We start from the raw sequence: 20,169 nt of genomic DNA on the forward strand, positions 1-20,169 counted from the left end.
AAGTAAGGTAGCATTTGAGAAATCCTGGGCAAGCAGGTGGAAACAGGGTTCCTGCTAAAGAAAACAACAGGAGCAGGGGGGGGGATGGGGGTTGGCTACACAGAGGACCGTGCCCAATAGTCAAACATGTGCACTAAGCATGTGTAATAAAGACTGACTTAATTCACGATTGGGAAAAGATGAAGTGTGGTGAGACAGGATGAATGATGATGATGCTGGCTTTGCTCAGCATCCTTCATCTTCCTCAATCTCAGTTGCCAATGGATTCGTGAGTTAAAGGATCCGAGTTAGATTCCACAGGTAGAATTTATAAACACCATAGGCTTTCAAGTAAGTAGTAACTCTATTCAGTTCCCCCTCCCCCTGTATGTAAAAAAAAAAAAAAAAAATCAGTAGTTGACAATGATAACAACACAAAAAAAAATGCCTATTTTTTCTAACTCATGAGTCTACAGGTCAGCTGTACTTCCCTAACACTGACTAGACTTTCCTGGGCTCCAAACTTAATTCCAAGCCGTGGGTTAAATTTAACTTTGTGAGTCTTAGTTTGTCTCCTAGTACCAGCAGTTATGCAAGCGCTCAGCAGATATTTAGTCTTGCAGGAATAATGTATAAGGATAAATGTGTATACAGATAGCACAGGAAGATTGAGTAGGACAGGGGAAACAGAGAGGCTTCTCACCACCCAGGCCAGCATCAGCGGAGCTGGGAAGGTACCTCCAGCCACAGTGAGACTCAGTGTGGCTCCCGTGGCACAGGGCACAGGCAGCGTCATTCTGATACGGAAGGAGAGCAGAAGACTTGGAGCAGTAGGTTCTGTGTCCTTGGGTTACCTTGTTAGATAAATGTCTGAAAACGGAGCTGTGAGCTGACAGGTGGAGAAGCTTAGATGTTAGTGGAAGTAAACCCCATCTACAGCAAGATGAAAGAGTACGAGGTGTGGGAAGAAAAAGTGAGGAAAGAGGACCCGAGAGCTTTAATTTGAAGTTGCAAGTTGCCAGCCAGTGGCAAAAACATATGCGATTTCAATCCATGTGGGTGCCATTTAAAGCAGTGGAGCCAGAGGAGAACTGTGCGTTGTCGGATAGCTATGAATCCAAACCATCACGCTAGGCAAGTTACACACCATCTCACAAGATATCACAATACTTTGGGGGGGGAGGGTCGGTACTACTGTACTTTATTCTAGAAAAGTGGGATGTGAGGCTCAAACAGCTGTGTAACTTGCCAAAGACAGACCAACAAATCAGTAGTATTTCTAGGACTATCGGGTTCCAAAGTCCTCTTTGGAAGACAGAGACTGAGTTGAGGCCCATCTTGGAAACCCAGTCAGATGCTTGTGTCACTTTAGTGAGTGATGATGACTCTTTCCTAAGCTTCTACTTGGGCAAAGGAGTGAACTCTCACTAGCTAGGAGACACTGATAAGAGCCAGGTTCTCAGCCTACGGCTATAAATAGGCTATTTTGCTTACGCTGATGATGGCTATGAGATGTGAAATGGCCTAAAAGTTTAATTTTAAACATGGGTTTCATAATTCATGAAGATTTAAGCCCTTGAAAAATAAGTCTAGAAATAAGACAAGAGCATTGCAGGCATAGAAATCACATAAGTTGAGTATCAGAGTGCCTTGTGCTTACAGTTCATGGCTGACAACTCAATGAGCATTGGCATGCGCATGGCCAGTCATATCTAGCGTAGATAGCAGGGTAGTGAGAGACTGGGTTACTTGCAGTTGGCTTTGAATGCTCAGATAGGACGTTGAGACTTTTCTAAAAAAGAAATCACTATGTGTTCTCATCCAAGGGCAGACCTAGGAGCCTGGCTAAGGTATTACTGAGTATAAGCTGAACCAAAGGTGGGAGGCCAAGCGGAAGGATTCATTTGCGTTCATTTGTATAAGTGGTGATGAGGAGCTAAGCCGGGCGGGAACAGGAGAAGCAGAAATAAAGGAACAGATGGGACAGCCTCTTTGGAAGGAGTTACTGCACAGCACAGCAGCCACTCTGCATATCATTAAAGATGTGTCAAGTGCACTTTGCGACTTCATTTAGCTCCGCAGGCTTTCTCTCTTCAGGTATGTAGAACCTTCATAGTGTGTCGGTCATCTGTTCACATGTTAGTTTAGACTTACAGCTACCGTGAGGGAAGAGTCCCAGCTGGTTTGGTCTTTGGTCTTTGCCCAGCATCCCTCAGAATAAGTGCCGGGTACTTGTTGAATAAGCGAATGTGTGGGTGGTGTCCTGCACATGCGCACATACCCATTTCCAGGATACCTTCCCCTTTGCGTTCTGCCCAGCCCATCTGTCACCCCACCAGAATTCCTTCTGTTCTTGCCTCTTTAGGGTGGGTCTTGTTTTTTAGGAGGACCCAGATCACTGAGCAGTCTACTATATTCTGTGAGATTTTAGTGTAATGTGTCTCCCAGCTACCCGTAGCCGTCAATCAAGTTCAGCTGACTCTTTCTGCTGCTTCTTAGTGTGGATTTAGAATTGTCCAATAATGTTCTCGCTACATAAAATACTGAAAATTCAGTTCCGGTTCCTTTTAGAACCTCCATCTCTCTCTCTCTCCCCCCCCCCCCCCCCTCTCTCTCTCTCTCACACACACACACACACACACACACACACACACACACACACACACACACACACACACGCATGCATGCGTTTTCTTCCAAGAAACTGATGCCGCCTCTCTTTTCTGATGCTGATGCCCAATTAATTATTTGGTATTGGAACAGACCGAAAGGTATTAGAGATACCTTTCTCTCTTTGGTCTTACTTTGCTGCTGTCTGGAAGGTGTCCCTGATTCCTCAGCCGACAATGACCATCAAGTCACCTGAGTGTGACAGGTACCCATAGATTGACCTTTCCAAGGAATTGTGTGTGAGTGCTTGGCGGTGCGGGGGCAACCTCTGGGAAAAAAACAACTGACTCTTCTATCAGGGATCCTTAAACCTGTTGGCAGTAGTCAGGGTTGGGTTGGCCAGCTTCTTGGGTGGACTTACCAACAGGATGTCTCTGCTAGGCTGTTCATTTCCACTCCAGTTTTCCTTTCCTCCACTTATTCCCTAAGAGAAGTCTCCTGTGTCTGGGGTAAGCGTTCAGATGAGTTCAGCCACCTGTCAACGAGCCATACAGCATGCACTCCGCCCCTGTAGTTTGTAATCTACCAAACAGGAAAGTACTCAATACACCCGGGCCTCCACTCGGGGACCAAGCCTCCAGGTTTATACAGCGCACGCAGTTATTTGTACACACCACTAAAGCTTCATTTTTGCAAACTCTGACTCATCATTTATCATCACCACATAATAAATACTGAGTAAGTGCCCCAGGCGCAGGCATGTGGTGACACGCTAGAGGCGGGTCAATCAATAGAAAAGCCAAATACAAACATCTAAAGCAACTGAGATGCCGGTGGTGCCAATAATGATTTGCACTCTGACTGAAATAATGGGTATTTCAACCTGGGCGTGTACATTAGATTGAAGAGGGAATGGCAGGAAGGAGTGAAAGGGAGGAAGGAAGGTAACTTTAAAATGAAAACCCAAGAAGAATCTCAATTGAGGTCTCTGCATAGTAACAGAAAGCTCCTGATGCTGAGATTAAAAAATCTGAATGCTGGGTGCCGAAATAAATCCTTTCTCTTCTAACAAACCAGAACCACATAGATTTCCGTTAACATTTAATCTCCTGAAACTTGATGGATGGAAGAGGAAAGCCCATTCTGCGTGTCTTTGCCAGTTAGTTGCTCCCAGCAGGCATTTCAATGAAGGTTGACGTCAGCTGATGAGGGTAGTACGCTCTCCTGAGGAACCCCAGTACCACACCCTGCACTGGCATGCAGGCAGCATAAGTTTCAGAAGTGAGTCGTGTCAAATACAAGAACCATGAATTCAACTCAGATTTCAAATGTTAAAAAGTAATAATAATAAAGGGCTTAGGAGAATCTATATAAGTTTTTCAACCCAGAAGGTCTTCCTGCTTAAATTATTTTCGCGTTCCAATTTAAACTCAGAAACATTATGTTGCTGTCACACTTCTTTGTTCCCCTGAAGTATTAAAAAAAAAAAAAATCTGTATATAGCTGACAAAAAAATAGAAGCCTGTCTGCCAGCAAGTTCCCTACTCATGTCTAACATAGCTGAGGCAGACCACATGGTCTGAAAACACTCAAGGCCTCTATTTAACTGGCTTGCCACAGCAGTGTGTTTCTCCAGCGTGTGTGTGCACCACCTACAATACATGTCTTGCATAAGCATGAATCCCTTTGAAATGCTTAAGTCATACAGTATTTTCACACACTCTGATGTTGTGCATATGTTTGGAAATGCAGTCCCTCTCGCCTTCCCCCGCCGAACCCTGGTAACTCAACTGACATCACTTGGAGCTCCATTCCAACAGAATGCCACTAAAAAATCTCGAACAGGAGTTTGACATTATCTCATCATCTCAGCCACAGAGCTAATTTAGCAGCTAAATTGGAAATTTCTGGGTGTATTTTTTGAAAACTAACATAGCGTGAAAAATTACTAATGATTTAGACTTGTTCATAAAGCTTTTCTCTCTCTCTCTCTCTCTCTCTCTCTCTCTCTCTCTCTCTCTCTCTCTCTCTCTCTCTCTCTACTTCTCTATCCAGAAATATCTGATGTTCCCATCAGATTAACATGCAAGTGGTGGCAAGATGCTTCTGTTGTTGGGACTGGGCTAAATGACCGCTAATGTGATGTTCTCCATTGCAGATGAGGCCCATTGGGCATGACGGCTACCATCCCACCTCTGTAGCTGAGTGGTTGGATTCCATTGAGCTGGGTGACTACACCAAAGCCTTTCTCATCAATGGCTACACATCGATGGACCTGCTGAAAAAAATCTGGGAGGTTGAGCTTATTAACGTAAGTTGGGCCTCTTTCTGACATCTCAACTGTTCAGCTGTTGAAAAGTGCATTTGATGGCAGATGGAGAATTCTTTTCCTTTCTTTGTAACTGTTGGGACATCTAATAACGATCTGCAGATGAACTCCGTGAGTGTGTGTGTGTGTGTGTGTGTGTGTGTGTGTGTGTCCATGCGCACGCGTTAGCTCTGAGGACATTGCCTTTCGATGTTTTGAGATGGTGAAGTAAGACATAACGAGAGGAAGGGACCCTTGGTTCCTTTTTTGAATTGTGTATATAAAAAAACCTTCCAAGAAGTTCTGGGTTTTCCATTTTAGGAAGCCTTGTCAGTTTAGGAAATGGACAGGATGACAAAATAAGCTCCCGCTCTGAGCTTTGCCCCTGTTCACTATTAAAAGCCAGAACTGTCGCCGTTTCGTCTCATAAACACATTCCTTTTAGCACTCTGTCATGTTTCTTTATCTTTATTTCCTAATTACAATTCAAACCCCACGCTTGAAGGGGCCGCATCTGCTCTTACTGAACAGGTTGCGGTAATCATCAAAATGTTATCTTGTGGAGTTGGCGTCCAATTGTATGTTTTCTCTGTTTTATTCATACTCTTGTCATAAATTTTCTATAAACGCTGGCCAACATATGTTGCCATATATTCAAGCCCAAAGAGATCAACTCAATCTTTATAAGTAATTCTGATTCTTCCTCACTTCCTGGTTAACTCTTAATTTTTTTTTTCTAATGCAAGTAAGTGAAGGAATAAAATTTTTTTTAAAGTTACAGAAAATGACTGTGCACGGCTATGTTTTAGTATTATAAATGTTTCTTTTTTTAAAAGATACTGATAAATCATTTTAGAAGGTTGGTTAGCTTTATATTCTAATGATTGGGTGAAGGGAGAGGAGGCATTTGTAAAGTGAAATAAACCTGACAACTATTACAGATTCTGCTTAGCTCTCTTACGCCTTTTTAATGTTGCTTTCTGTCCAACAGTCTAGTTTCTACATATTCCATGCTATTAATTATTCTAATAAGCATTATTACTATTAGCTAATTATCCTCTGCTTTTTTAAAATGTGTCTTTAAGAATAAGATCTTTCCTAGAGCATCTTACAGAAATTATTCTTGAGTCAAAAAAAAAAATCACATGAAGTTGATGGAATCTTGGCTTCAATTTTTTTGCTTTTTATCCCCTCACAAAAGCTATCATTACTAGAAGAGAGGCCGTGCCTGAAGCTCTGGTCGGCGTTGTTCTTAGTCTGTGTGGCAAAGGAACGAACTGAAGCCACCTCGGGCTTTGCTGCTGCCAGGCACAGACTTCAGTTCTCTGTGAGACTTGACCCTCCTGTCTCACAGTGACTCTTAGGCGCTTGTTAACAAAGTCACTTCCCGTAGATTAGCCAAACCAGTTTCCAAGCTGAAATGAATCTCCACCTAGCGGCATGACTTGAAAATGAATCCTATGTTGTGCTCTCAGAAGACAGTTCCCTACTGGAGAGTGGGTATGAGGTAAGCACGAGAGAGCCGTGGCTGGCATAAGCAGTACTTTCCAGTGAACAGCGTGAACTCAGGGAGGACTATATAGCAACCGTCTTGTTGGGTGACAGTGACATTAGTGATGCTGGAAGGCCCCCTTGGATTCAGACAGGAAAAAAGAATGCCTGTCTGCCGGTGCTTCTCTCATGGTTTGCACTTTACTAAATGATGGTCTGACTTGGAGATGTGGAGAGGAAGCCCAAGTTATAGATGTTGCTTCAGAATTTGAAAGCCTGGTCTCTGTGTTCAAGACCTCAATGCCAAACTCCTCTGACCTGTGTGTCCACTCTCAACCGCGGTATATTTTCCTTAAAGTAAAACGCGCTGGATTTAAATTTCCGTGGCAGTTATATGGGAAGCTCATGTTCCAAATGGGAAGGCTTTGCAAGTCATTTAACTTGATAGACATGCTTACTGAAGACCAAGTAACAACAACTGAGCCTTAAAAAATAGAATTAGGAAACAAAACTTCATAGTTCTTAGAACTGGGCATTTTTTCATTTAAGGGACTTGGGGGTTATTAGGGTTTTGTTTTTGTTTTTGTTTTTGTTTTTTGCTTTGTTTTGTTTTTTTAATATTTTTTATTTAATTTATTCAGATTACATCTCAATTGTTATCCCATCACTTATAGCCTCTCATTTCTCCCTAACCCTGCTTTCACCCTGTTCCCCACCCCTAGGTCCATGAATGAGGGGGCCCTTTCGTTTTGTTTCAATGTGAGGAGGTCAACATGTGCCTTTTGGCATGCAAAACTTTTGAGTTATCTCAAATTCAAAGAGTCTTTGACGCCATCAAAAAAGAGAAGGACCAAGTCAAGGCCTTTGTTTATGTAAACTAACGAAGAGAGGTATGGGGTGGGCCCTTAGGCGACATATGGCTCAACTAATATAGTATTGAGTGCTATTTGTTGTCTCCCTGCTGATAGAGAGAACGCTCCAGAATGCTGGTTTAATGCAAAGGCCATTGGGAACTCCTATCATGGGTCAGGGTAGAGTGGCTGAGTCCTATTCTTGATCACCATGGTGACCAGTTGCTTCCCATCCCAGATCACTGTAGCTAGCTGAGGGTCTCCATCCTTGATTGCTGTGGACTAGACGGTCCCCATCCGGGATCACTGAAGTGAGTGGCTGACCTAACGGGAGCCAGACTCCAGTGGCCATTTCTCCTTGCAAAGTGAAGACAGGAGAGCAGATCCCAACCATCAGAGGTGCCAAGGGCAGCTGGTGGAGGAAAGAGAGGAGAGGACAGGCAGACTTGCTGTTGGTATGGCTGTAAATAACACAAGCACCGTCGGGTAGTGCCGATGGAAACACCCAGTGTGTATGGTGATATGCTCGCTACTACTTTCGTGAGTGTAATAAGCCTTGCAACCTATTTCTTGGAGGAAATGAGAAATGTCCAAGTTCTCAACTTGAACATTACAAAATGTATATTTGAAACTATAACATTTGGAAAGCCCCTGAAGACCTTTTCATGATAGTGTATTGTTTTGTTTGGTTTTTTTTTTTAATTGAGTGTATTTGAATGAACAAATAAGGGGTTTGGACACAGAGCTACCCAAAATGTTGGGAGAGGATGAAAGAATGGAAACCTTAGCATTAGCACAGAGAAATTTGTTTAAAGCAGGACACACTGGAGGTTTTGTGGGCCCCGACCTGTCTTAAATTAGAGCATGAAATATAGGCTGACAATTGATCCTTTCAGTTCCTAGTCTGAGCTTCACATTCAGATGCTGGTGTTGACTGGTTTGCTCTCGTCTTGGCCAGTTTTGGTGATAGCATCACAGCCCTACCTTTCTATTGACATTTTAGCATTAAAATGTGGACACGTGAGGAGAGACTGCCAGGCAAATTGTTCCCTCTGCAGATGCTAGCATTTGGGTTATTGTCCCTCCAAAGGCTTGTTAAGGGAATTAATGTCTAGTTAGCAGTTCGAAGGTCCATTATTTTTTTCCCTTTCAGAGGTTACTCAGGCTTGGCATATGGTATTAGCCAGTTGGACTAACTGTTCCTGACAGCCTCATCAGCTCTGCGTGGAGGACATTTTAGATCAAAGGGAATATATTTTCTCCATGAGATGCGCATAGATTAATTATGAAATTAAAAATAAAAAGCTAAGGCACATGTAAATAACTAATTTGCTATTCATTTTCTGGAAAATAAAAAGGTACTGAAGTTATTTTTTTTAATACAATGTTACTTTATTTTACCCCTGTGTGTCTACTAAGGGGACTTGGGTACATGCAACTAACTCTGAACATGGTTCAATTCTTTCACTGGTGAATTTCACTCTAGAACCTGTGATTAATTTCTTCCCTTTGACTTTACTGGTATTGACCAAGGAAATCATTCTAGCCCAGGCCTCATGTACCCTGTAATACCAATAATGACAAAGGTTCCTGTTGGATAGAAAAAAAAAATCAGGTTTTAGTGCATTCTTAAATCCCTGCTCATAATACAGAATTGCTTTTAAAAACATCTAATACAGTGTTGGTTTTTAATACCTCTGGGTAGAAGTTAATAAAGTAGCTAAGGCAGCAATACCCCTATGTACCCTGCAAAAGCTATTTTTCATCTCCCATGGATAGTACTTGGAATTATATTTTGCAGCAGCAAATTGATTAGCCCGTCATTTGCTTCTGGCCTAACTCCTTCTGGAAGTATGCTTGCATTCGTGTGAGACTGCCGGGTTGTTTTCCCAGGTTTCCTCAATGTGAATGGTTTAATGTCTACCTTTCTGGGGAAATTCCGCGATGGCCTAACCCCCATGACGATGTGGTTAGAAGATTTTGAAGGGAAGCTTGTTGATTTTTGTACCCCGCTCTTTGGCAATAGGCCTTGATTGTTTTAAATGCCATGGGTGTAAAGCCCCTTGTTTGAAATTCTCAGGAGTGTGATGGTGATGACCACTGAGCATGAATCCAAGCACAGGGTGGTGTCTCCGAGAGTGGTAGCTTATATATAAAGCTGTGTCAGTCCCACGCCCTGGGAGCGTCCCTGTCCGCCATTGCTCTGTGCAGACCTTATCTCTATCTTTCTACCTACAGACTTCCTCTAACTGCAGTTATGCGAGGCTGCTGGCAGCGACTCTGTGAGCTTCTATACCTCTGGAACAAATTTTTTATTTTGCCTTCATTTATGGAAGATGCTTTTCCAGGGTAACTACATTAAAGGTGCCAGCACATTTGGGCTCTTTCTGTATTATTTCTTTTCAGCTGTGATTTATACACTAAGGAAATTTTATTCATATTTCTTGCGTATTAAGTTTTTTTGTCTTCTTAGATATGAGTCTTATGGTTTTAATGAACTTCAGAAATCTTTTTGACTTAGATGGATAGTTTCTACGGCTGTGTGTTTGAGTCCACTACTCTTTTCGTCTTACAACTAATTGCTCTTATTATCCATTGTATTTTCATTGCTGAGACTCCAGAGTTCAGACTTGAGTCTTTCCACATTTCTCGAGTCTCTGTTTAACATATCCAGTCCTTTTTCTGAACCTGTTGAACATGCGGGAACACACTTACAATAACCCTCTTAATGTCCTTACGTTTCTAACATCTGCACCAGCTCAGGGTTGGTTATGGCACAGTGGTTTTCTCCTTGCTGGCCTTCACATGCTTAGTAAATCTTATTTGCACACAGACAGTATGCATTTTTACCCTGTGGGGGGATGGGTGATTTTGTATCCCTATTAGTATGCTTCAGAGTCGCTCTAGAGCAGAAGGGAGGGGGGTTCCTTACCTTGTGTTTAAGCTTTGTTAGACAACACTGTAATACCGAGTGCTCTGTCGCTAATACATCCCACTGCTGGGGAAAGAAAGATGCCCAGGACGTGAACCGTGTCTTCGCTATCCAGAGCTTCCCGGCCTGAATTGTATGGAAACTATTACCAGCCTGATTTGGGCGCTAAAAGTTCAGAGTCACCAATCCTTTCAGGTGCTTCATTATGTGGCCTCAGATAAGTTCTTTTTAAAAAACATGAGCTGCTCAGTTCTCTCTCCCCTCTCCCCAGCAAATTCTAACCATGCTGGCATCCCTGGACCCTCTCATCTCACAAGACACACCAGCTCCTACTGAGGCCCCTTCCTCCTGCCTGTGAGGGGCCCGCCCAAGCTTTCATTTGGTTCTGTGGTCCCAGGCGCCTCACCGTCCTTTGTTGTCTTGTGTCTAGAAGCAGGAAAACCAGTGCGTTGGGCAGATGTGTCTGGACTGTGGCTAGTTTCAAGCAGAAAGGTCAGTGTGACCTCTGTGACCCCTCCTCAAGCAAAATCCAGGCCCCACGCACCGTCATATCCCTTAGGCCCCTTTGGTCTCACATCCAAACAGCTGCATCCGGGTCTCATATGATACACCTGGGCGTCGAGTGCTTGAAAGCGACCCAAGCAACTCTTACATACAGCCTCTGTCAATCAGTGGGGGCACCATTAAAAGGATTTTAACCAGGGGGAGGGCCCGATCAGAAGCGGCAGTAAGCGTGGACGCTTGCGAGGCTGACATACTTGGGGAGGAAAAGCTGAGTGAGCGAAGAAGCTGAGTCAGCAACTCTGTCATACAGCTATTTCCAGCCATGACTATATCAGGTACAGAGGCAAAAAAGGGGGGGGGGGGGAGTAATAAAACTCACCATTGGCCGCCTCCAGCTCTAAGGATATGCCTAACTTAGAAGTCTGTAAATAGAGTCAGCTTTCATAATTACAATCTCATGTATCAAAAGGACGGTAAATTGCCATCAATATGCAAAGGAACAAAAGTAATATTAGGCATTCCAGAGAAGCTTTTGATGGTGGCTAATGCTGTTTCAGTTTGACCCCTCAAAGGCTAAACTTCCGTTAAGTGGAAATTGTACTTACTGTTTATAGCGAGTAAGACACGCTGTGCAGTCGGGTTTCAGATGAGCCCTGTTTTCTTTCATCTTTATTTTGGAATCAGGTCACTTTGCTTTGAAGCCTATATCCACCACTCGGCATGTGGCCGTAAGTCACTTCCTCTCTCTAGGACTCAGTTTCTGGTGTATAAAGAGAGGACAATAATATCTGACCCCGATGCTTCGCAGCCTTCCTGCAAGGCTCAAACGACAGCTCTCTATCAGTCCAACCCGCTCTCTTCTCTCTAATTTTATTTTTCTTTTGCCTTTTCTCACCAACTTCCCCAGATCACTTTCCCAGAGTTAGGCCGGAAGCTGGTCCCTCGGGGCACACTCTCATAGCCCACTGTGTTTGCTTCTTCCACCCACAACTCACCAGGGAGCAGCGCAGGTAGCCCCATTTGATGTGTGGACTCCAGTCTGCAGGAATCAGGTCTCTGTCTTCTCTCATCCTCAACTCCAGCATCTGAACATCTCCCACCCGACCCTCTTTTATTCAATGTTGACTCTTAGGTACAAAATTGCAGGTACCTTTACCCCCAACTGACCTGGACTCACCCGACCATTTTCTTGAAACGGGGTAGAACAGTTCAATAACTCGGGGGCTAAGGATTCATTCAGCCACAAGTCATCACCAGTCTAATAAATCCAAGCCTGCCTAGAATTGGTCCCAAATTTTAAGCCTGATGACCCATAGTGGTGGGAAGCCTCTACTTTTCAAAGCAGTGAGGTGGTCCCTTTTCATTGAAACTGTACTTTTTTCATCGCATAATATAAACCATTGTAATAAAGCCAGTGAGAGGTTCTCCCCCACCTCCCTGTCTCTCTGTATATCTGTGTCTCTGTGTCTCTCTGTGTCTCTGTGTCTCTCTCTGTGTGTCTCTCCCTGTGTCTCTGTGTCTCTGTCTCTCTGTCTCTCTCTCTCTCTCTCACACACACACACACACACACACACACACACACACACACACACACCCCTAATATGGCAGGTAAATTTCTGTTTCTCAAAAAGTCTTTTTTTAAAAGACATTTAGAACAGAACTCGTAACTAAAGCTATTCAGCTACATTGCTGGTAAATTGTGACAAACTGCCTCTGCTCCCAGGAGATTTGAGAGAGGAACACCTAATGAAACACTCCAGAGTGTAGGAAATAAAAGAAAAAGTCCTCCTCACATGCAAATACATATAAGTGCAGATAACTATGGCTGCATGTCGGTCTGCTGTAGAAATCCTTTCAGTTCTATTTTAAGAGACTATTATGCTAGAAGGACAAGAAAAGCCAGAAAATTCCTTTCCCCAAGAAAAACTGTTAAGAATTTTTAAACCTATAATGCCGACTATCATGCCAGTGACAGTAAGTAACAAGTCAGAGAAAATGGGGAAGGTTAACACTGCCATCAAGGTAGGGGCACAAGGTTTCTATAAGCCATTACTGGAATAAGTAGAAGCCACGAAAGAAAAATAATGAGGTCAGTGATTCTGTAGCTTAGCATTCGTATGTGTTTTAAAGATGTGTAAGGGTTGCCAAGAGTTTAATTTAAGATATTTGGGGCTTTTTAATGTATTATGTTAAGCTGCAAAGTGTGGTCTCAAATGCTTTTTTGATCCCAGGCAAAGAGCTGTTAGCTCGAACATCAGAAAGGCATGCAAAATCTTACTGTACAGACTTTATGTCTGGCACTCTCCCGCCACCTGGTGGCAACATACCTAAAGTACAGGACAGGTTACTAAATGAAAAACCAAATTTTTAAATGCAGAAAACCACAGAACTGAAATTATTCTGTGCCGGTTTAATAACCACTCCCTGTTTCTGACTCTTTGTCATTCATTAGAGTCTTGTTTTTGTATGCATCTGAAGACAATATTCAAATGCCACGTGACTACAATTGCTTTTCTGAAAAATGGAAAAACCTCGTATGGTGCAGCCCACTGATTAGATTAATCTGAGTGACAGTGCTCTTTTTAATATGCATCTGTCACCTACAAGCATGCTCTCTACCTGTTTACAAATGTCTGAATGTGTGAATAAGGAGGAGAAATAATTAGCAACTATGGATAAGAATCACAGATTCACAAAGATTTCTTCCAGGCTTTGGATCCCAGCTCCTTCACCAAAGTGGGATTCTTGCTTGGGGGGCGGGCAGTCACTTAACCTTGAATCATCCATTTCCTACCCCCTGAAATTTGGACAATAACCTTTCCTATATTCCTAATAATATCATTTACAGGTTTGAAGAAAATAACCCAGTAAAAAGTTTTCCGCAGTGCTTTGCATTTGTGATTTTTGTTTAAAGGCTGCTAAGCAGCTAGGCATGGTGGCACATGCCTTTAGTCCCAGCACTCCGGGAGGCAGAGGCAGGAGAATCGCTGTAAGTTCGAGGCCAGCCTGGTCTACAAAGTGAGTCCAGGACAGCCTAGACACAGAGAGATCCTGTGGGGGAAAAAAAAAAGAGCTAAGCAAGGGTGCAGGTGCAGTTCCCAGGATCCACAGAAGCACTGGGAGCTGCCATTTCCATGTGGCAACATGCACAAGTTGTACAAAGATATGTATCCTAAAGCAGTGGGCATTTCTTTGGCTCATATGCCTGAGGGGTCAGCAGTTTGGGCCAGACTGGGATGGAAATTTCTCCTGATTTCATCTGACCCACACACACACTTGCAGCTAGCTGGCTGTGGTCTTCAGGGATTGGAAAGTCCGGGGCTATTGGATGATCTCAGCCAACAAGCTTAACTTCTGTGTCCTTTCCTCCGGTATGCTGCCTCAGGCGTGTCCTTACAACATATGAGAAACAACAAAACAACCAAAAAAATGGGTGTGCACTGGGCTGCTTTTAAGGTGTGTGTGTGTGTGTGTGTGTGTGTGTAATTGTATGTGTATCTGTGTGGGGATATGTGCACATGAGTGCAGGTGCGTGAAGGCCAGAGATATCAGACAGGTGCATCCAACCGGAGTCTTCTGCGAGAGAGTTATGTGCTCTTACCCACTGAGCCATGTCTCCAGCCCTGGGTATGCTCTGCGCAGAGCCTCTATTGATAGCTAGTCCAATAACAACTGGCCAAAGGAAACTATTTCTCAAGGCCAGAATCAACACGGGCGGAAAGGGTGTGGCCTGTCTCTTCACAGGAGAAGCCACAAATTCACATATAAAATGGGTAGGATGGAGCATCTGCCCCAGTTGGTCCACCACAACAGTTTTGATGGACATAAAAACGAAGGGCTTTTGAGATTGTGGGTAGTCATACCATCTGCAGCCAAGGTATCCTCAGTGGAATTGGGTTCTCTGGGATAACTGAATCTTCTAGGCATGTTCAGGGAACTCTGTGAGAAGAGCAAGAAGAGCCTTAACACCTCCTCTCTCCATATTCCCCTTGTCCCTACACTCCACCCACTGCTCCACCTGCAATGTCCTGTTCCCAGAGTGAATGTGTGGCTTTCTTCCTAAAATCTATAGTCTTGGTTTATGCATAACCCCATCTCCAAAAGGATCCTGGAAGTACTGGGGAGGCTGGCTTCTGGAGTCAGACTGTTAGAATTTCAAACGTGTCTGTGCCTTGGTTTGGTGTGGTTTGTTGTAGTTTCCTTTGGTTTGGTTTGTTGTGATGTGGTTTGTTGTGGTGTGGTGTGATTTGTTGTGGTGTGGTGTGGTTTGTTGTGGTGTGGTGTGGTTTGTTGTGGTGTGGTATGTTGTGGTGTGGATTGGTGTGGTTTGGCTTGGGTTTTGACAGCTGAAGGTAATCATCATTGCTAACCACTAGCAGCTCCATCGAGGTCAGAATGTGTATGAATTCCATTCCATTCTTTCCCCAGCTCCCACAATAATGCCCAGCACACTAGAAGTGCCAACAAATATTTTCTGACTTACCTAGGGATGTGCTTGTGAGAGACACTTTCCAACGACTCCTCGTTCAGCATCATATTTCAAGCCTCCTCATCCCTGAGAGAAGTGCTCTGTTGTACCCCTCACTTTGCCGAAGGAGAAGCATGGTTACACATTGAGGAGAAAAGTTAAGGGGCACCCCTGGTGCCATAGATCCGTGAAAATCTTGAGTCATGAAAGGAGATGCACCAGGCTGGTCTTGAACCACAGGACAGAACAGCAGGGCCAACCCCATGAGCATTACAGAGAAACTGGTGAGCAGTGCTAGCTGGGGTGGCTGCCATGCACAGATAGCTCCATCCTCAGGTGGCCACTAGGTGATACAAGTTGCTCAAGGCGAATGCAGATGGGACCAATGAGGTACACCGATATAAATATCCACAAGTATGCCTGCAAGTGTGTGTGTGCATGCATGTGTGCACACATGTGTGTGTGCGTGTGTGCACGTGTGTGTACGTGTACGTGTGTGCACGTGTGTGTGTGCGTGTACGTGTGTGTGTGTGTGTGTGTAAGAGAAGACAGAGAGAGCAAAAACTAAATGTAAACTTGTTAACAGAAATTGAACTAAATGGAGACCATATCTTGACATACAAATGCTGAGGGCCTTGGAAGCCTGAATGGTCAGGTTAAGTGGAAATGCTCAAAGCAAATAAGCAGACCCCAACTAGTACCTTTCTCCCACAGTCCCATGAACAGATCATCCTTAGATATCTGTTTTCCCGTGTAGTCCCCGGGTTATCTGCTGCCAACGGTCGAGTGGAAAAGGAGGAAACAGAAGGAGCCAAGGGAAGCGAGTTTGTCGGGGACAAACCACCCATTTGGCAGCAGAGGGCATAGGAGTAGCAGCTGCTTACCTGACTTAACATACCCATTCCACCTCCAGGAACTGCTGTCAGCAGGGTGTCTGAAATGTTGGATAAAATTCTTAACATTGAAAGGCAGACCAGACACGTACATACTTGCGAGGGCCTTTAGGGACTCAGAAAGTGTGTATCTGGGGATATGGACTATCAAGGTGCAGGACGGAATGAAGATGTTTATTTCACTCCCGCTTTGTTCGGCACCATTCTAGGCCCTAGAGATGCCCATGGCAACCAACTCAAACCAACACAGCCAAGCTGGGTGGTGCACACCTGTACCCTAGCTGCTTGCAAGACTGAGACAGGAAGCACAAGTTCAAACCAGTCAATATAGTGAGACACTGTCCTAAATATAAACAGTAAAAAGATGTGGGGAGGGGTCTAGTGAGATGGCCAAGCGGGTAAAAGACTCACTGCCAAGTCTGGTGACCTGAGTCACATGGTGGAAGGAAGGAGAGAGTTGACTCCTGAACACTGCCTTCTGATCTTTTTATGCTATTGCCCCTGTACACATACATACATACATACACACACACACACACACACACACACACACACACACACACACAAAGAAAGGCAAGAAGATAGAGAGAGCCTTAAAAAAAACTTTTTAAAAGAGAGGCTCAGCATATAGCTCCTTGGCAGAGTGCTGGCCTAGCATCTGTGAGGCCCTGGGTTCAATCCCTAGAACTGGCCAAAAACAAACAAACAAACAAACAGGAACTGACTTAGTGTTCTAAAGAGAAAGACAGAAGTCAACAGATAACATAACATCACATAAAAAAAAAACACAAAGCATGTTATATTTTATAATGTTATAATCTCTAACGAAGAGATTACCTCTTAAAAGATATGATCATACATTATTCGTTAAGGAGATGACTTCATTGGGCACACTGCTAAAATAAAATGTGAGCTTGAACAGCATTCCAGGCTGAGAAAACGATGCAAGTTAGGTGTTTCACAAGGAGGAGGGAAAAGGAGGGGTGGCATGAGCTAGAGGGTAGGCTCACGGTGAATGGTGACAGAGAGATAGCCAAGGACCAGGGCTGGTAGGATGCAGAGACTGAGCTGTGTGCCAGACAGAGCCATGAGCACCAGAGGGATTTCAAGTGGCTGAGATTCTTGGCTTGCTTTATCTGTGAGTGCTGGGTGTGGTTGCTATGGACGGAACAGATGCCGAGGATGGGCAAGATGACAGAGCCAGTCCTAAGGCATTTGTAGGAAGAGGTGAGAATAATTGATTCAGGCTTTACAATGAAAGCAGGCTTGCTGAACTAGAAACTCGTTATAAGAGAAATGAAAGGACTTGAGTACTTGTTGATGTACCTTTAGCTATTTCCTGAAATTGAGCTGGAAAGTAGGGGAATTGGAATCAGGAGCTGCCCTGGGATGTGGTAAGTTGAGAGACCCACCAGATGTTTCCAGCAGAAATGGACAGAAGCAATTGTGTGTAGGTCCGTGCCACCATTCATCGCCTCTCTGCACTGGAAACAATGATGCTACGGACAGTCACTGTGGTCCTAGGCTGGAAAAAAGCCGCTGTGAGGCCAAAACCAATTTCAGTGCCCTGCAACTTGCAGGAGGCCATCTCCCATACAGAAGCTCTTTGTTTTTTACAACCAGGTATTACAGCAGCCAGCCTGGGGCTCAGAGCACAGAGGCTGCCCTTTCTCCTCCACCGCACACTGGGCAGCTCTTCCTCAGCTATTGACCTGCTATTCATAGAACCCCTTGACGCCATCATTAGAGCCATATCCTGAGCAGACAGAAGAGAATGACTGTTCACCCTGAAGAAAAACAAGGCTGGGCCTCACACACAGTGATTGACAACTTGTCCACAGCAGGAGTGTGAATTATTTCATCCTCTTCCAGCTGGCTCGCTTCCCAAAACGATTCTCTCACATGGATCTGAAAAAAAACGGTACAGGAAAAAGAAGAAGAAGAAGAAGAAGAAAACCTCAGGGTCACTACTCCTGATTTTCAAAATCAAAATGTTAAAACATAAGGACTTCCTTAAACTGAGTTAAAATTATCGCGCTGGAAAAAGTGATTTTATTTAGTGCTAAGACCATTTAGGGCTAGCAAGATGGCTCAAGAGATAAAGGCACCTGTCAGCAAGCCTGATGACCTAAGTTCAATTCCCAGTTACCACAGTAAGGAATGAGAGGGCTGACCAGCTAAGCTCTCACATGTGTGCCTTGATTTTATGTACAACACACACACACACACACACACGAGAGAGAGAGAGAGAGAGAGAGAGAGAGAGAGAGAGAGAGAGAGCGTATGCATACATGACATTTTTCTTTTAACTTTAAGACCATTTACGTGACAATATTCTGCCTCTTTTCTACAGTAAGGAACATAGTTAGATGTGTTTGGTGGCATACAGTTCAGTAACCATTCAATGCCTTGGCATGATTAGCTCAATCTGGCACAGGCTTGAGATAATTGATGGGTATTGAGTTTCCATGCAATCAAGCCCCTGGCGACAAGTAAAAGGACTGAGGGACACTTTGAATGTAATGAAATAAACAGGATCTAGTGTTGGCATAACCTTAGTCATCTAAAGCCCTCGGTTTCACTGGGCTTCAAGGAGTCCAAATACATCTAACCTAAGTTGCACTGAAAAAGACAAACAACTGGGCCCACTAAGCTTTGACCGCTGTCCATGTTAAGCTCATCTCATCCCAGAAGCCTTTGCTGCTTCTCTCGCTTATAGATATTGTTGCTTTAATTTTTTTTTCTGCTTTTGCTGAGGTCTTTGGAATCTACATCATGTCCTTTTTCCTGCACTGTAGTAACAGAGCATTACATGTTTGCGTGTAACTGTAGATCTCATTATATGAAAGCATAGGGCCACTGCTCTAAAAGAACACGTATGTAACAGCAATATCTTTAAAGATGATTCTTCTCCAAGTGTCAGCTGAGCCTCGTGGGGTCCTGGTTGTTTTGTGGTTGGTTTGTTCTCGTGGGAAAAGGGATGGTTTTTCTTTGAGTTAGGGTCTCACATGGCTTCGAACTTCCTGTGTAGATGAGCGTGACCTTCACCTCCTTAGTCTCCTGCTCCTACCTCACAAGTGTAGGGATTGTGAGCAAGGTCCACACACCTGGCCTGAACATGGAGTACGGAGAATGTGTGCACAAGCTACATAAACACGCCACAGCAATCACGAGGGGCCCCTGATATGATGCAGTGTTGTTTCTTAAGGAGAAAGCGTGCGCTTCACAGTCAATAAAATACTGAGGAAGCAAAGCATCATGAGAGGGAAGAAATGACCGGGTCACTTCGTGTACATCTTAATCTTTCGCCTCAGGTGTCACATCCAACAGGTCAGGGTTCACACCTTGAGTTAATGCTGTCCTTCTTTTAGAGAAAGAAAAGCCACCCGTTCGGTGTTTCTGTAGGTTAAGGTGCTATTGTGTGCATGCACCAAGAGAGACCTTGGCTTCTGTGAGGATGTGTGGCATCACAAATGAAGTCATTTCCGATGCCTGACTTTTGCAGTCATGGTAGCTGCCAGCCGTTGGCAATCGCCGACTGATGCTGCTGTAGCCCCTTATGGATCTCCCGTGTGCGTGTAGCAGAACTATCAAACCCCCCCTGTGGAGAGGGAGATGCAGGCATGCATGACTGGAATACACACAGGAAGTTGACACAGAGATTCACTGGAGCCGAAAGAATCGGGGAGCTTCCGTCTGAGCCCTGAGCAGCTTAGCCAGTGGAACCATAGTCGCTTTGAGACCGGAACGGAAAACCCTGGAAACCCTGCAAAGGCTCAGACACCAGCGGCTTGCTTCCCATCAGCCCTGGCTGCCTCGTCCACCTTCTCCTGACCTGTTCTTGCCAATTCTGGGCTGTATGTTCTCTGCCTCTTTGCATGCTCCAAGCATGGCCTGGGGCGGCTTGAATGAGAATGGCCTCCCGAAGCTCCTATGTTTAAATGCTTGGTCCCCAGTTGGCGGAACAGTTTGGAAAGGATTAAGAGGTGTGGCTTTGACGGAGGAGCTGTGGCACTGGAGGTGGGCTTTGTGGTTTCAAAAGCCCTGCCATGGTGGAAATAGAGAACCCACTCTCCCAAAAATCATCTTCTGATTTGTACATACACAGTGTAACGTGTGCGTGCACACATAAT

General features: G+C 44.4%; 1 protein-coding gene across 16 annotated transcripts in view; it reads left to right on the forward strand.

Annotated features, from left to right (window-relative positions):
- Positions 1-20,169, forward strand: part of Anks1b (ankyrin repeat and sterile alpha motif domain containing 1B) — a 1,021,560-nt gene that overhangs the window by 708,443 nt on the left and 292,948 nt on the right. For all 16 annotated transcript variants that reach the window (XM_051139823.1, XM_051139820.1, XM_051139819.1 and 13 more), the window contains one exon: positions 4,748-4,900. In XM_051139823.1, coding sequence (XP_050995780.1) covers positions 4,748-4,900 — 153 coding nt within the window. The remainder of the gene's footprint in view (positions 1-4,747; positions 4,901-20,169) is intronic.

Source organism: Acomys russatus, chromosome 31 (assembly GCF_903995435.1).
Source record: "Acomys russatus chromosome 31, mAcoRus1.1, whole genome shotgun sequence".
Taxonomy (NCBI): domain Eukaryota; kingdom Metazoa; phylum Chordata; class Mammalia; order Rodentia; family Muridae; genus Acomys; species Acomys russatus.